Source organism: Podarcis cretensis, assembly GCF_951804945.1.
Source record: "Podarcis cretensis genome assembly, chromosome: 2".
Lineage (NCBI taxonomy): Eukaryota > Metazoa > Chordata > Lepidosauria > Squamata > Lacertidae > Podarcis > Podarcis cretensis.
In genome coordinates, this window is record NC_137171.1 from 22,089,969 (window position 1) to 22,108,010 (window position 18,042).

An 18,042-nucleotide genomic window follows, 5' to 3' on the forward strand; every position below is an offset into this window, starting at 1 on the left:
AGACAGAGGGATTTTATCTTTTTATCTTAGCCTTGTGAGGCACAAGATACCTCTTCTGTTATTTGCTCTCAGAGAGGGCTTATCTCTGATTTTAGGGCTTTGGTACTTAGATTAGAGGTGAAAAATCTCTTTACTATCCTGTGTCAGACATCATGTGATGTCAGGTGATTGGCAGGTGGGCATGATTTGCCCAAATGACTTTGTGGGGCTAATTAGGCCCATGGGCCCATAGTTCCCTGCTGTTGAGTTAATACACTGCTTAATTCCAGTTACCGTCACCCATTTTACAGACTACTCATAATCTTTTGCTTTATCCATAAAATATTGTATGCGGTCACTGGAGAGAGAGAGAGAGAACACTGTTTCTTTTTTTTAAAAGTTTTCTTTTCTAGATTTGGTTTGCTAAATGTACCGCAGAAAACTAAATGATCACAGAAGTATAAAACCTCATACCCCCTTTAAAATCCCTTACCCGTATTTATGCAGTACAGTGTACTCACAACTTGCGCGTGTTTAACTTGCTTGATTTCAACTTTATGCAGTTGAGAGCTGACAGTTGAAATCCCACAGATTAGACGCACAAAAGGCTGAATGCTTAAAAGCAGGGTTTTCTCAGTGTAGAAAGAGCTTTTAATCTCTCAGACTTGCTAATGGGGCTCTCTGGTGAGATCTCACAGGAACTCAAGACAGACAGACAACGCCAGACAGCCGGTAAGCAAGGTGGAGCGCTTAAAAGCTCTCCGCCTTGCGTGTGGGGTAAGACCTGTTAAGTGCGCCAGCTCTGGAAGCTAAGTTTGCTCATGAGAGGGCAGTACCAAGAGAGTGGTTTGACTATATGTGTTTCTGCATATGCAAGGCCACTGTAAAACAACCCCAGTATTCTTTTGCTTTATGTATTGGTGCACATGGAATGCATTTTCCCTTAAATTCCTCCATAATGCTTCCTTAAGATTTTTGCTGAGTCCTTTTAAGATCTTACCACCAGCAGCCACCCTAAATACCATCATTGTTTGGCTACCTTCTGCGAGATGGGGATATTTGGGGGTTGAGCTCTGTGTGTCTGTGTGTGTCTGTGTGTAAGGTAACATTCAGACATTAGGTTCTTCCACCATTCATAATGGTACAGTCATTTGAACCTGCACCATATGTTTTTTCTACATGTCTAGGCCTAACCCACAATATTTACAGGAGAAAAGTTTTCATATTATTTGCGTTCGTGCATATTTTTGTACAAGCTGCTCCATGCAGCCTTGGAGATTTCTTAACAGATTGTTAGAGGTCAGAATATTATCAGGTTAATAACACTTTTTGATTGGTGTCCCCATGGGTGATTCAGCTGGTTCACAATAGTAAAAATTCAGTCACTGTAATTATGATATATAAAGTTAAATGATTGCATCTATTTTGTCGGGTCCCTAAACCAACTCTTCACCTTCTCATTTCGCAGCTGCTTTCCTCACACAGTCTGTCTGCCTAGATGACACAACGGTAAAGTTTGAGATCTGGGACACAGCTGGTCAGGAAAGATATCACAGTTTGGCCCCTATGTATTACCGAGGGGCTCAAGCTGCCATTGTGGTGTATGACATAACCAACCAGGTAAGCATGCACTGTTTGCTATCTTTTTGGGGAAAAGGGCAGTATCAAGGTTAAAACCAACAGTGTGGAGACCTCATACAATTACAGCGGAAGTGTCTATCAGCTGATGCTGCCTCAGTTCCTTTGAGCATCTTTTCCCATTTCAGATGAAGCTGGTTGGAAACAAGGGCCATCTAAAGACTTAAACACAATCAATTATGGGTTAGAAACTTCAGGTGATTGCTGCCCCTCTGTCTGACCAAAGCATTGCCTTGTTCACATTAAACCTTTGCTCTAAACAAGCTTCCCGACTAGTGGCTGATTTGTTGTTTTTTGAAAAGTTAAAACCACAAGTTTGCATTTGTTCTGGAGTAAGCAACACAATTTCCTTAATGCCTTGAATAAATATGATCAACACTTCATAGAGGTCAGGGTAGTTCGGATTTTTTTTAAAGCAAATAATTTTAGATCGGTATAATTTACACTCTGATACCTAGATAGGAATTTACACTCTAGAAAAACCTACTTAGGAAGTCCTACTGAGATGAGTGCAAATTACATTCAAGTTGCTATGTTTAGGATTGCAGCCTAAGTGTGGTGTTGCAGGAATTAAGAACCATGGTGCCTTTGCAACATGTCTTCCTGGGCCACACCTGCCCCTTCCAGAGCAATTAGGTTTGACCTACCACCCCCTTTTCAGAATTTTTTTTTACTCAGCACCCCCCTGGAAATCTACCTTATTTAAGCGAACAAACAGAAAGACACTGACAAATTTGTGTTCTTTTGTTTATCTATGTTTCTACTTATGCCCTACAACATAGCAGAGACTGCTGTTGTTGCAAAGAAGACACCTTGAAGTTTGAAATTATAAAATTATTAAAACCCATGGGGTGGACTGCGGAGTGAAGCCTGATGGCTCAATCCAATCTGCCCCTAGGACAGGGACAGTGCTGCAGCCCATCTACCTTTGGTCAAATAGGCAGGCAAGCTGCAATCCACTTCCAGGCTTTGGGTGAAGCCAAAAAGGGTTCACCCAAGCCCAGGAAAACCCCTCGGATCCAGGGGAGGCATTGTGATCATCCCACAATAGTGCCCAACCTGGCAGTAAATATCATTACACAACAGACGAAAGATGTATGAATAGATTTTCAAAATTTTCTTCTTTTTTATGCTTCCACTGCCCCCTTATTTTTATTCAACGCCCCGAATTTCACCCGGGGCTAGTACCGCCCCCCTGGATTGTTCCAGCACCCCCTTTGGGAAACACTGATCTGTGTGAAGCCACTGGGAGCTGTCATCAGGAGATGTGGAGCAAAGTCTCATCAATAGGCAGATGACACCCAGCTCCATCTCTCTGTTCTATCTGTATTGGGAAAAGCAGTTGTGGTGTCAGACCAGTGCTTGGAGGTGGTGATGAGCTGGAGGTGATGTACCTCTTTACCCAGGCCTTTGCCACCTGAGATGTATAATTTTAGGATCCACCCTATTTTTGTGGTTGTAAGTTGTTTGTAATGTTGGATTTTCAATTCTTGTAACCCGCCTTGGGGCCTTATGATGAGTGGTGGGGTAAGAAACTAAAATAATAGCAATCATAGTAGATTTTTGGTCTGATTATGACCTCAAGAACCTGCATGTCCACCAATAGACTGTTGCAGTGACAGTTGGAATAAGCCTTTTGTTTCAACGTACTGCAGGTGCACATTGGGTGAGTTGGTTGAAGATAGGAATCCTGGTCCCTTCTGACTGCACACCTGACATTTTGGCCTCTCCTTTTCTGATAGGAAACGTTTGCACGAGCGAAAACATGGGTGAAAGAACTCCAGCGGCAAGCTAGCCCAAACATTGTCATAGCCTTAGCAGGAAATAAGGCGGATCTTGCCAATAAGCGCATGGTAGAGTATGAAGTAAGTAGAGCTTCTCAAACCCCTCAGATGTCTATTGTACTCACTCTTACTTCAAGACAGAAGGAATGGTCCATAGTTTGCCAGCCCGGGAGAGGGCATTCTCTGTGGCAGCCCCTCAGCTGTTGACTTCCCATCCCTAAGAGGTGCATCTGACACATTATTGCATACTTTTCATCACATGCTGAAGACCTCTTTATCCTTGCCATTGACACCTAAGATACAGAGTTTTAGGGCCTGGCCTATTTTTTAAAATCATTTTTTTGTTTTTAATTTATTTTAATATTGTATTTTTAAATGGCTGTAACTCAACCTGGGAGCTAGTGATGAAGAGTGGGTAAGAAATCAAATTAGTAATAATAATAATACAGTGGTACCTTGGTTTCTGAGCGTCTTGGAAGCCAAACGTTTCGGTTTTCGAAAACCTGGACTTGCTTCCATTTTCGAACGCGCCTTGGAAGCCAAAAGGCTTCCACTGAGGTTTTTTCAATTTTCTCCATTGAAATTGCAGGCTGCCCTTTGCACCTCGGTTTTCGAATATTTCGGAAGTTGAACGGTCTTCCAGAACAGATTACATTCGAAAACCGAGGTACCCCTGTATCAGGAGGAATATGCTTCCCTCTCCCTCTAAACTTCCCAACCTGATTTGTCACTCCTTCAAGATAGTCCAGCCTTTTGGTACTTTATTGTATTGTAAACAAATAAAAAAACCTGAGCAAGCCTGTCTGCCCAGATTGATCTGGGCAATCTAGAATATGCAGTCTTGTTCTAAAAGTAAGACCTACATTTGTTCTTTGCAGGAGGCCCAGGCTTATGCAGATGACAACAGTCTATTGTTTATGGAGACATCAGCCAAGACAGCAATGAATGTTAATGATCTCTTCCTGGCGATAGGTAACCCAAAGACACTACATTGCATTGTTTATCGGGGCACTGTCTCTCTAAAGATTCATGTGGCTTCACTTTAAGTTGTACACTGAGTTCCGCAGCCTGCTGCTGACTAGGGTTACTGCCCAGTAGCCAATGGTTGGGACAGGTATTGGGCTAGATCCTCCCACCCTGTTATAGCAGATGCAAATGCCAGCTAAAGAGAATGAAAGGTGCCTTGCAAATATTCCGTCAGGTCTCAACTTGCAGAACAGCTAGAGACTTTTGGGCTTTCCTTGACATGCTTCTTTTCAGACATCGTTATACCATGTGCAGCCTTCATATATTGGACCTTTGTGGGAATGGCCCCCAGGTACTGAGGCCCACCTGAGGCTTTCTGTATTGACAGGGTGGAAGTTCCGCAGGTCTGCTTGCAGATGGAAAGGGCTGCAGGCCCTTAAATACAGGTTGAAGGCAGTATGCGGCTTCCTTCTCTCTGTGTCTCTCTCTTCCATCTCCCCTTTTTCTTGGTGAGTTTTCTGCCATGCTGCTACCTCCCAGCACGAGCCTGGTCCTCCATACATCAAATTTTGGCAAATGCTGAAATAAATAACCTGCTTACACCCATTTTCAGGAACAGGGCTAAGAGTGCTGCTACTGATGGGTATCAAGCTGTGCTCGTTCTGTTTTCCATTCTTTCCTATTACTGTTAATCCACGGTATTCTTAAGAATGAAAACATGACCAGCATAAAGGCTACAAGTACTGTACTTTCTGGCCATCGCAAAGCAATCTCATGTTAGGCAATATATTTACTTTCAAAGAGGGTTTCACCATAATGCGTCATTAGGATATTTTACAAAGAAATCAAAGAGTCTTGAAATGGGTGAAGATACTTTCCAGGGACTTCCACAGGTGCAGGAAGCCCTGCCTATTTACACTGATGCTAGTAGAGGTCCTGAGATTGAACGTTATATTTGGTCGCACTCTGCATCTCTGAACGCTTTAGCCTTTCCTTCCCACAGGTCCTGCCTTTCCATTTACTTTATTTTGCTGGCCATTATATGACGTGCTGTAGCCAAACCATTGAGCAATAGGAGCCGCATAGCTGTGCTTTGCCAGATGCCTGCAGACATGTTTTGTTGTCTGTTGCACTCCCTCCCTCCCCCTTTCAATTTTTTTACCGCCTGCAGTCATTGGTTGGACTGCAAGACAGAGTATTTCAAGAAACTCAGAACTTTTCCCTTGATTCCTCAGTGTGTGTTTTGCAGGATGAGTTGGCTCTACCTGCATATTCTTCTTTAAACAGAAGTTGCAACACATAGCCCTGCCCTGGATTAGGAAAGTGGCCTAAAACTGCTGGCTATTACCAGTGGCAATGCTACATGCTTTTTGCCTGCACTTCAGGCTTACAATTGCGTCGCTCATCTGTTTTGGGTAAATGATCATGTATGATCAGCTAATCCAAACGGCAAGTCCAAATTCAGACTCTTGGAGGCGGCAGAGGCGGGGTGTGTGTGAAGGAAATACCTCCATAGCCCCCACCACTGCTCCACTTGAGGGGGGGTGTTCCTAGAACAAACCAGCCCCTTTATAAATTCCAGTTTAGCAGGAATGTGAAATATTTCTGCAGAACTCTGTTTCATTGAAACTGTCACTGTTCAAACCTACCTTGCTTTCAATCTAACACATATTTGTAGTTACCTTGGTGGAACTATAACAGAGATTTGTCAGCCGCTGTTAAGGAAACCTAACATTAACAGTACAAAAGCTGAGCAATACGAGAACTGCAGACAGCTTGTTGTACCTGCCATTTGGAGCATTAAAAATAAGTGAGTTGGGAAGGCTTTAGGAGATAGAGGAGTTCCAGATTTCTGCATAGCCGAAATGTCCTTGTTCCAAACTTTACTCCTGTTGTTTAATCCCAAAGGGGGACGAACCCAAAAAGTTGGCAGTTCCCCCTCACCTAACACGTATCGTTTTTTTCTCCTTCTAGCTAAGAAGCTGCCAAAGAGCGAGCCCCAGAGCACAGGGGGTGCCGTGGGTCGGAATCGAGGGGTGGACCTTCACGAGCAGTCCCAGCAGAACAAGAGCCAGTGTTGCAGCAACTAAACGGTGGCATTAAAGCAGCCGGCGAGAGATAAGATATAACCTCCATTTCCGCCCCACCACACCACACCTCACCTCCAATAACAGCATCGGCGCACTTGAAAGCCGCCCTCCCTCCCTTCTCCCGAGAGCTCCGTTTAACTGCACTTCTAATGCTTCAGAAACCACCACCAGACGTCTGTTACCACCACCCCCCACAAGGAAAGTGGAGATAGACCGACCAGGGACTTAACTTCCAAAAACAAACTCTTTCTTCACTTTGTATTATAGGTGCAAATAGCTACCTAATTACTCTGATTCCCCTGCTCTGTTTTCTCCAGATAACATTTCCTCTCTCCTCTCTACCCCGCCCTTCCCTCCCCACCGCTGTCTTTGCTCTGTGTTCTTGGTCCTGTAACATCCACCCTCTCTTTACCTCCACCTCCCTTTATTTTGTTTAATGCTATGTGGGGTGGGGTGGGGAGGGTCACAACCGAGGGAGATCTTAATTCTTGTAGATTCATTTTTAAGAGCGAGGTTGAATGGGCTCCCTCAAGAAAATTCATTTTTGAGAGGGTCCTCCCAGAGTTGTTTTTTAATTTCCTTTTTTCCCGGTTTTCAGAAAAGCTGCAGTGTCCTTCATTTATCTTTTTTTCCAGGGCAGCCTTTTGTGGCTGGGTCGGAGAGGAAGATTGTATCTGAACTTTCGCTCGTGTCTTGCTTGCTATGACCTGAATGTGGCCCTTGGTGTCAGTGACATAAATCTGAGAATCATGCGTGTACAAGTGTAGAATATCGTAAATTGTTTCCTCAGACCCTCAGATAGCCCTTGATTTTGATGCCTTAGAAGTTTTTGGCGGCCGGGATAGTGTAGCGGAGGGAGAGGAGTGGCAGCGTTGACCTGCAGAAGACCAGCTTTCCAAGTCAAAAAGGCGATTGTATCTCCTCCTGTTGTGTTAACGTTCAGGTTGCTGTTTGCAGGTTGTGCTTCAGTTAACAAGAGTCCCATTAAGAGAGATTCTCTGCTCTGCTCAAAATGGGTGTGGCCTGCTGTCTGAAAGAAGAATGTGCAAGGGAAGTCAAGCTCCCTTTGTTCAGCTGGGATACAGTAGAGGAGCCTGCTGAAGTTTCCTTTTGAGAGCTTCTGCCTGCACCTGTATGCACAGCCTTGCACGTTGCACAGAACTTTTGTTCTAAAGTTGCCGAAAGGCCATTGGGTCCTTGGCCGAAGGCTGGGGCTGCGGGTGCAGGCAAGTCAGAAACGGGACAACATGCTAGATGGGAGGAGAGCTGCTAGTAGGAGGACCAGTACTGTACTTTCTAAACCCTTTTTCCTGCCAGGGAGCGCCCAGCTTGCCTTTTGGCTTTTTCCTATACCCTTGCAGAACCCCCCTGTGTACAAACCCAGTCTTGCCCTAGGAAGCTGTCGAGAGGTGGCGGTCTAGAGCAGTAGAGCAGCCCCTTCTGTCTTCAACCCCTCTCAGACCCCAAGGGCTGTTTAAACTTGATAAGTGTTTGTGCCCTGTTTGTGTTCAGTTTTCTCTGTAAATAGTACAGCACAAATTTGTATAAATTAAAGGGGGGGGCGGGTGGTTGCGGGATTTTTACTTCCCTGCTATTAGCTGAACAAAGTAATAGCTTTTAAAATTTAGCTGTAGATAGTGCTGACCTGTAAAGGCGACGCATGCTACCATCTCTCACCCACATTTTGCTCTCTGAAGAGCTAGCAGCAGCCCAGCATCTCGGTTAGAAAGGGCTCCTCTTCTGACAGTGGCCTTCACCAGGGTAAATAGCACCTTCCCGCCTCCATCCCTCCTGGCATTTTTTTCTTGAAGCCTCAAGCATGAGTACAGCTTCTAAAATGCAAGAGTTCCACAGTGCTGTCCACATCTTGGCAGCAAATCAGCTGGCTACCCAGAGAAGCATCTCTTGGGTGTACTCTGTTGGCTCCCCCATGCAGACTTCTCACATATGGTTGAATGTTACTGTGGGAGAGCTTGGAACGGATTATGTTTAAGCGCGCACACACACACACACCTGCACACCCTTTCCCATTATTTCCCCCCCGGCATGGTTTGAAGCACTCTCATTTTCCACATGCTTGCACCTGTGGCCTGATACAGGTTTGCATTTACTTGCCTCTTCCCATTCACCAGTGCAACTTAAATGGCTGATGTTCACCCAAGCAAGATGTGTGCATTTAGGGCTTTGCTCTTAGCCATAAGTTGAAACGGTTAAATCCTGTACCGCTGACAGCATGTGGCGTTATTCTGCTGCCTTTGAAATGGCCTTCTACCGGTGGCTGTATTTGAGCTGGGAGCAACTAAGGAAGGAGCCGGACAAATCTGTCTACACGAGGCTTTGAGCAAGAAAACTCAAAATCTAAGCTAACTGGAAGTAGTGTGTGCTGTGACTTGGCACGAGTGCAGAGTTGCTCCACGCCGCAATTGTGCATGGAATTTCTGGTGTCGGTGTTGATAAAGACTTTGGGAGTGCCGTAGCACTTCTCCAGTATTTATTTTGTGCTCTCAAACTTCACTTGTGTCTCAAGAGCGGAGCTGTGTGTGAGGGAGGACCCTGAAATGGAGCCTTGCGCCTTCAGCTGCATTCACTGTTAAAACCTACTTCACGGAGAGTTCCATCTTTTTGTTATGCACATGTAATGTGATGTTTGTGGCCCTCCAGAAGGACCTAGGAGCAGGAACAAGCGTGCCCTATCCCATTCCAACAAAGCTACGGTGCTGTTTTGCTCTCGGCTCATGGCAAAGCAAAAATAGATTCTGCATTTAATTACCAAAAAAACAAAAACAAACCCCTAATGCTTTCATCTTGCTCACAAACTTTGGTTACTGCTTCCTGGCTAGTTCCTAGACCAAGTAAGGACACTGCAGCTTTTTGCTATTAAAAACCACACCCTTTCTCTTCTGCTTACTCTACTCTTCTGAACAGTTTGGTTTTTCTTTATTTTTTTTCTTTTGAGAAAGCTCTTACATTGCATTTAAAATAACAATCATGGTAACAGAATTTCAACTGCTGATTTACCAATGTATTTAATGTAAGTAAACAAAAAAAATCAGTGTATTAGATGAACTTTCTCCTTTATTTCGATTTGAGATAAGCGACTTGGATGGTTCTGAACACAAGCTTGAGATGACTCTTGCCCTTTTGCAAAGTGAAAGGTGGCATCAAAGCAGGGACATCCCCGTCATATAGGCTGATTAGAGGGCAACACTTTGATTTTGTGTTTCTTTTGTTAAGCTCCACTGACACAGCAAGAGCTATAAACTCTTAAGTCATTTAATTAACATGAATTAGTTAACCCTTCAAACCTTGAGCCAACCCTTTACTTTCTGTTGAAACTGGCAACAGAATCAGCATGGGAAGGTATAGCTAGGCAAACTGAATATAGAAAGTTTTTTGAAAAACAGAAACAAAAACTTAACATGTTCGTAGCAGCAGACCTGATCTGGTAGCAATGTAGGGAGTTTACTTCAATAAACCTGGAATTCCTCAATAACAAATTCTCTTATAATTTGGACAACAGTGTAATCTTTACGACCAGATATACCCATGTTTACTAAGCAGTCCTCATCTCAATAGGATCTTCCAAATAAGTTTTCCTAGGATTGCAGCCATAATCTGATATCTACGGCTTTCTTCTGGAAATGTGATTCACCCTGCAGGATGGGCATGGGAAAATTCCATACACCTAGGTATACTGTGGAAATTTCCACCCTAGGGACCACCCGCCTGGAAAAAACCCTGACATGATCAGTGTTAATGGAGTTTGCTTAATGGCAGTCAAAGCTCCCAATGAAGTCTAATGCAATGTACATTGGGGTGGGGGGGGTGTAAATGAGACACTTGAAAATACTGGCAGAGGCAGCAGGCAGCAAAAGAATGTGCTTAAGAACTGGTGATAGTTGTCCACTTTTTCATGGTAAGGAGTTCAAGCGTATTTTCAGAGGCTCCGGTGAAGAGAGGCTAAATGAAATTGTCAATTTCCAATTCTCAAGGAGCCATAACCCCACAAGTGCATTTGGGGTGGGAGATGCCAAGCTTTCTAACATTAGAACAGGAAGGCCAATGGGGGGAAAGTTCACGATCCCTTAGCATACACACCCCAACCTATAGAACTTGGACCGTGCTCAGTAACCACCTTCTATTTCCAGGGTAAATGGTGGGCATGTCCCGGCTGAAAGCGCTCAATACTTTGCACTATTTTGATTTGCCCTTCAGCGCTTAAAAGTGTCAAAACGCTACCTTCTATGATAAGGGTATCCGCTAGCTAATGTACGACACCCAGGTAAAGGGTAAAGGGACCCCTGACCATTAGGTCCAGTCGTGACTGACTCTGGGGTTGCGGCGCTCATCTCGCTTTATTGGCTGAGGGAGCCGGCGTACAGCTTCCGGGTCATGTGGCCAGCATGACTAAGCCGCTTCTGGCAAACCAGAGCAGCGCACGGAAAGGCCATTTACCTTCCCGCCGGAGCAGTACCTATTTATCTACTTGCACTTTTGACGTGCTTTCGAACTGCTAGGTTGGCAGGAGCAGGTACCGAGCAACGGGAGCTCACCCCGTCGCAGGGATTCAAACCGTCGACCTTCTGATCGGCAAGTCCTAGGCTCTGTGGTTTAACCCACAGTGCCACCCGCTTCCTGTATGACACCCAGGCAAACATCTTAATATTTCTGGTTAACTTACTGGATCACTAGCTTACCATGAGCTGCATTCTGCATATGCTGTAATACTTGGCAGATGAAACAAAAATTGCTCTGTAACTGATGGCTTGTGAAGTAGTATTCATACCTAGGCTACATTCTCTCAAAATCCTTCCACTCAAGAGGACATTTCTTCTATGTGGCTAGCAGACATGTTCAAATCAGAGAAATAGTAGCAAGGCATAGGCAAACACGGCCCTTCAGATGTTTTGGGACTATAATTCCCATCATCCCTGACCACTGGTCCTGTTAGCTAGGGATCATGGGAGTTGTAGTCCCAAAACATCTGGAGAGCCGAGTTTGCCTATGCCTGGTTTACCCTAACAGAGTGAGGGACCAAGTGAAAATCAGCAGAAGCCCTTTGGTAAATCCGGACTGGGTTCCTTTATTCCTTGTCAACAATTGATATCTGTGGTTGTATTTTCACAAGGTGCCCACTAGACGGCGCTGCTGTATAAGCTGCCAGTTTCCTGGAAAAGTTCATGTAATACGAGGGGTTGGTACCAGAAGTGATTGAAAGAAACCTTGCTTTTCCTCTCCTTCTGCTTGATCAGACTGGTAGATTTATTGTTTCCATATTTAACAAATAAACCCAAAGGACATGTTTAATATAACGGGGGCCGAAAACCAAAATTGCCTAATGATCCCAACCCAACAAAAGAATTGCCTAAATCCCACTACAACCTGGTTAATTGATACCTATATAGCGGGTGAGGATTGATCCTGATGCCTCCAGAAAAGAAATCCAAACTAGAGTCCAGTGTTTGGCCTAAATGGATGTGACTGAAGAAGCAAAGTAGAGTTGCCAAGCTTATCCAGTCTTCCTCCTCAATTCCTTTTGGTAGCAACATGACAGTCCGTCATAAATTATTTTAATATTAACGTACCTTGTTGCCAAGGGATGCGGGTGGCGCTGTGGGTTAAACCACAGAGCCTAGGACTTGCCGATCAGAAGGTTGGCGGTTCGAATCCCCGCCACGGGGTGAGCTCCCGTTGCTCGGTCCCTGCTCCTGCCAACCTAGCAGTTCAAAAGCACGTCATAGTGCAAGTAGATAAATAGCGGGAAGGTAAATGGCGTTTCCATGCACTGCTCTGGTTCGCCAGAAGCGGCTTAGTCATGCTGGCCACATGACCTAGAAGCTATATGCCGGCTCCCTCGGCCAATAAAGCGAGATGAGCGCCGCAACCCCAGAGTCGGCCACGACTGGATCTAATGGTCAGGGGTCCCTTTACCTTTACCTTACCTTGTTGCCAGTTCAGCAAGGCAGTCAAAGCAGGCACAGGAAAACAGAGAACAAAATCCCGTCCATGTTGAACCAGACAAGAGAGCTCTTTAGACTGCTGGAACTGATTCTACACTTGAGATCAATCAATTTGTATGTAGAGCCGAGTCCTACAAAATCCCACAGAATTCAGCAGGATGCAACGGAGTAATTATGTGTAGAATTGCAACCCAAGTACTAGCTGTTTTGGGGGAGGATAACTTTTCGTATGAAGAGGCCTGAGGGTTAAGTCTCCCTTCCAGGAATCGCTCCCAATTGAAAGCCATTATTCATCTAATGAATAATGCCTGGCGTGCTCTGGTCCATGAGGTCACGAAGAGTCGGACACGACTAAACGACTAAACAACAACAACAATTCATCTAAACACCTGACTAAAGCATCCTTGAAAATTTGGAAGCTAGTAGCAAGGCAACAATTTTTTCAGATTAGTCTTGAATAATATCAAGAGATGCAGGTCACCATGTATTATGCAGCCAATTTAAAATCCGAGAATATAGGTATGCCAGTGTTGTCGTTATTAAAATGCTTCTCAACTGCCATTCATGCCTGGGGGAGGAGGGTTCACAATTCCAATAAAAGCCATGCAATAAAATGCATCACAATCTATAATGGCCAGCCACTTAACCAGCAAGTGCCTGGGTGCTCAGAAATATGGGTCTTCAGAAAACAAAGCACATCAAAATTGGTGCTTGTCTCAGTTCAGATGGGAGATGGTTCTATAAACAGTAACACTAAAATACAAAAAAACACTTTTTAAAACCCTTCAACAGGTTGTTTCAAGATGGGCTGGGACCTCATTCAAAGATCTTTATAGTTCTCTCGTTCACTTGACCAGGTTTGAAAGAAGGGTAGAGATCTTTGCCCTCTTGACCAGTGCATTTCAGCCTACATTAGCACAAAATCTGCTCTTTACAAAAGTAAGGTTGCATAGGACAAAATGGTGTTTTTTATTCAATTTTGTACTCAAGTTCCCCAAGTTTGAAGTGAAAAATGTATATGGATTATTATTTTTTACAATCAATATATTTTTAAGCTAATTAGATTTAAAAAGCAACATTAGCAATTACACACACACACAGGTGTGTGCAAGTGCTGCCTAATTAATTCTGTAAATGGCTGAATAATTTATAGTTCTGCTTCCCCTTTAAATCTTACATACACTGCATTTTACTGATTGCCCACAGTCACTGGTGTATCTCAGTTCTTCAACATCTATGAAGTTTGTATGCAAATGTTGGCGCTCAGTCTAACACTTCAGCTGCGATAAATTGAGCATCAATTCTGACACCTGCCAACTGACATACCAGCAGAGGCGCACTGAATATAATAGTGTTTGCTGTGTAGAAGACTTGTACTTTATCCTTATAACAAAATTCCATTTTCAAAATAGTCCTTAAGCGTCCTTCTGCTTAGTCAGCTATATACTTCTGCCTGGAGTCAGCACCCATGTTTTAACACCGTCTAAAACGCAGCCTTGTTACATTGCACCTTTTGTTGACTCTCTTCTAATTATACTATTTGCATTGAAAGGAGACTTAAGAAAGGGCAGTTTTCACCACTGAACTTGTGTGGGTGATCTTGTACATGAGGGGGGGGGCAGTGGAATGCAGTTGACTTGGGGAAAATCTCTTCCTTTTTTAGCCTTTCTGCCACAGCTTGTGCCTCAACAGCTGGAGCCATCTCTACCATTGGGCAGAGTGAGGCACCTGCCTCAAAGGGGCAGGTGCTGCGTATTGTGGTACCTCGGGTTACATACGCTTCAGGTTACAGACTCCGCTAACCCAGAAATATTACCTCGGGTTAAGAACTTTGCTTCAGGATAAGAACAGAAATAGTGCTCCAGCGGTGCGGCAGCAGCAGGTTAAGAACGGACTTCCGGTTAAGAAGTTTAAGGTTAAGAAGTTTCAGGTTAAGAACGGACTTCCGGAACAAATTTAGTACTTAACCTGAGGTAAAGGTAAAGGGACCCCTAATCATTAGGTCCAGTCGTGACCGACTCTGGGGTTGCGGTGCTCATCTCGCTTTATTGGCCGAGGGAGCCGGCGTACAGTTTCCGGGTCATGTGGCCAGCATGACTAAGCCACGTCTGGAAAACCAGTGCACGGAAACGCCATTTACCTTCCTGCCAGAGTGGTACTTATTTATCTACTTGCACTTTGATATGTTTTCGAACTGCTAGGTTGGCAGGAGCAGGGGCCGAGCAACGGGAGCTCACCCCATCACAGGGATTCGAACTGCTGACCTGATCAGCAAGTCCTAGGCTCTGTGGTTTAACCCACAGCGCCACCCGCATCCTTTTACCCGAGGTACCACTGTACTGATGTTTTGTAGAACAGCTGCTGTGTGTCACATGGGCAGGTTTGCACCCCCTAACTTAACCTACTACGCTTGACAATAATGAACCATGCTGTCTCAGTCTAGTTGGCTTCTGGACATGAAATGGAATGGGTGCGTCTTAGAATAGCCCTGTCGATTATATGTCAAACAGTTTTATAAATGAGAGGGTGGTTCCCTCTCCCTGTGGCAAAACAAAACCTTGTTACGTTCACAAGCTGTGTCGGGATATTGATTTCCTGGCCCTGTAAACAGCTGTTGGAGAAAGAGACTTCCTTCACATGCCAGGCATAGTATGAATTTATTGCCAGCCCTTCCTCATGCCCTATCTTTTGGCCAGCAATGTTTCATTACCTTAGCCCAAATTCAACAAAGTGAATCAAGCAGGCGCCTAGTGAACATTTGGCATGGAAACTCCCAAGAAATATTTCCTTGTAGGGGCCTGCTTGATTCACTTTGTTGACTCTCTGACTCTCTGATTCCCTTCCAGATCGCAGAAAGTCTGGGAAATATACAGTGGTACCTCAGGTTAAGTACTTAATTCGTTCCGGAGGTCTGTTCTTAACCTGAAACTGTTCTTAACCTGAAGCACCACTTTAGCTAATGGGGCCTCCTGCTGCAGCCGCGCCACCACTACACGATTTCTGTTCTCATCCTGAAGCAAATTTCTTAACCCAAGGTACTATTTCTGGGTTAGCGGAGTCTGTAACCTGAAGCGTATGTAACCTGAGGTACCACTGTACCATGATAATCCTGAAAGGTCACTGCAGCCAATAAGGTAAAAAGTAAGGTAAAGGAACCCTGGCCAGTTAAGTCCAGTCAAAGGCAACTATGGGCTTGGAGCGCTCATCTGGCTTTCAGGCCCAGGGAGCCGGCGTTTGTTGACAGACAGCTTTCCGGGTCATGTGGCCAGTATGACTAAACTGCTTCTGGCGCAACGGGACACCGTGACGGAAGCCAGAGCACATGGAAATGCCATTTACCTTCCTGCCGCAGCGGTACCTCTTTATCTACTTGCACTGGTGTGCTTTTGAACGGCTAGGTTGGCAGAAGCTGGGACAGAGCAACAGGAGCTCACCCTGTTGCGGGGATTCGAACCTCCGACCTTCTGATCAGCAATCCCAGGAGGCTCAGTGGTTTAGACCACAGCACCACCTGCGTTCTGGAGCTGCCACTGCAGCCAATAATGGGATATATTCACTAATGGCCTGACGTGGAATAAGCTAGCCTCCTGGGCTCCTTTTGTGCTGCAGTACAATGCTCCCTTGGGACGCAGGTGGCGCTGTGGGTTAAAGCCTCAGCGCCTAGGGCTTGCCGATCGAAAGGTCGGCGGTTCGAATCCCTGCGGCGGGGTGCGCTCCCGCTGCTCGGTCCCAGCGCCTGCCAACCTAGCAGTTCGAAAGCACCTCCGGGTGCAAGTAGATAAATAGGGACCGCTTACCAGCGGGAAGGTAAACAGCGTTTCCGTGTGCGGCTCTGGCTCGCCAGAGCAGCGATGTCACGCTGGCCACGTGACCCGGAAGTGTCTCCGGACAGCGCTGGCCCCTGGCCTCTTAAGTGAGATGGGCGCACAGCCCCAGAGTCTGTCAAGACTGGCCCGTACGGGCAGGGGTACCTTTACCTTTACTTTTACAATGCTCCCTTCTGCTACATGGAAACAGGTTACTAAGGACAGTTCCGCTCCTTTTAGTTGCCACTCAGTTGTTCAAAGCTAATAGAGTATATTGGGGCTTGTTCCAATAGGAGAGGGCTGGAGATTTCCTCCTGTCCTTACTGGTGAATTTATATTCTTATCTTTCCATAACAAGCTGCCCATGTGTGCTTTTCTGCACTTAGCTGATGAAGGGTATACGTCAAGGAAAGCTGCCGTATCTCATAACCTCCTGAAACATCTGTTTTCCAACTCACAACACGTATTTAAGGCTGCAATTCTATTACATTTACCTAGGAATAAGTTCTATTGAACCTCATAAGACTCAAAAGCATACAAAACGCGTGACTGCTGTTTTCAAAATCAGAAGCACTGCTACTGAAGGGATGTAGCTCAGAAGGTCCAGGTTCAAGCCCTGGCAGCTCCAGGTAAGCGCTGGGACTTCTGCCAGAAATTTTGGAGAGCTGTTGCCAGCCAGTACAGACAGTACTGTGTTATATGGATCAATGGTCTGGTTCAGTATAAGGCAGGTTTCTATGCCAATGTAGGGAAGTTTTGGTCCTCCAGATGTTGCAGAACTACAACTCTGATCATCCCTGGCCATTGGCCATGCTTGCTAGGGGTTGATGGGAAATGTAGTTCAGCAATCTCTGGAAGGCCACAAGATGCCCATGCCTGCTTTAGAGGAACACCCACCACCGCGCACTGCAGTGGCATTTTTATTTTATTTTTATAATTTTTTTGACAAAGTAATAATCATAAATGAATACGAATAAAAATGTGCACCCCACCACCGAGACCATTCCATTGTAACTATCCAACCTCCCAAAATTGTGATGGTTTGACCCCTTTTCCATTTTAACAGTACAAATTCTACAAACACCTTCCATATCTCCTCAAAATCATTTCTCCTGCATATTCCCAGTCTTACCTTAATGGCACATGTTAATTTATCATTAATAGGTATATCCCACATGTCTTTATACCATTATTCCATTTTATATTCTGCTTGCCCCTTCCACTTCCTAGCTATCATGCAGCTGTCAATAAATTTGTGAGCAAGTCCTTCATAGCCTGCGAACCTTCCACCCCATCATAAATTGATAATAATGTTACCTCTGGACTTTTGGTCGGCTACAGTGGCATTTTAAAACCCATATCCATCCCATTTTAAAACATTAAAAACACACAACTTTTTTATTTTAATAAAGCTATAAAGACCCCCCCCATCTCCTGCAATGCACACATAACATAGACAATAATGGCAATGAAGTCATTTGGATGAAAGGCAGGCTTATGATTATCTCTGGATATAAATTTTATATGGAGGACCGGAAAGGGTGTATTGGAGGTAATATCAATCTGCATATCAACAAGAACATGGGAGTCCAACAAGCTACAGATTCCCCAAATAGAAGACTCGTCTACAGAATTGCGCTAGGTGGCGATACCAGACCTGAAGGGTAATGTAGTAGCAGGGATATATTATCGTCCCCCAAACCAAAATGCCCAGAGTGATTCTAAGATAGAGAAGGAAATGAAGGAGGGATCCAAAAGTGCAATATTAACTGGTGACCAACTTTTTGCCCTCACTACCTTCACATCAGTGTTCGAAACT

The 18,042-nt window shown here is 44.8% G+C and overlaps 1 protein-coding gene and 1 long non-coding RNA gene across 4 annotated transcripts in view; one reads left to right on the forward strand and one right to left on the reverse strand.

Moving 5' to 3' along the window:
- Positions 1 to 9,514, forward strand: part of RAB5B (RAB5B, member RAS oncogene family) — a 28,509-nt gene extending 18,995 nt beyond the window's left edge. For all 3 annotated transcript variants that reach the window (XM_079965707.1, XM_079965708.1, XM_079965709.1), the window contains 4 exons: positions 1,448 to 1,599; positions 3,360 to 3,482; positions 4,280 to 4,373; positions 6,342 to 9,514. In XM_079965707.1, coding sequence (XP_079821833.1) covers positions 1,448 to 1,599; positions 3,360 to 3,482; positions 4,280 to 4,373; positions 6,342 to 6,457 — 485 coding nt within the window. In that variant the 3' untranslated portion in view covers positions 6,458 to 9,514. The remainder of the gene's footprint in view (positions 1 to 1,447; positions 1,600 to 3,359; positions 3,483 to 4,279; positions 4,374 to 6,341) is intronic.
- Positions 8,496 to 14,264, reverse strand: LOC307210158. The gene is made up of 2 exons (XR_013835885.1): positions 12,400 to 14,264; positions 8,496 to 12,042 (listed from the first exon to the last, which is right to left on the reverse strand). It is a non-coding gene; the product is annotated as an uncharacterized lncRNA (long non-coding RNA).
- Positions 14,265 to 18,042: the final 3,778 nt, after the last annotated feature.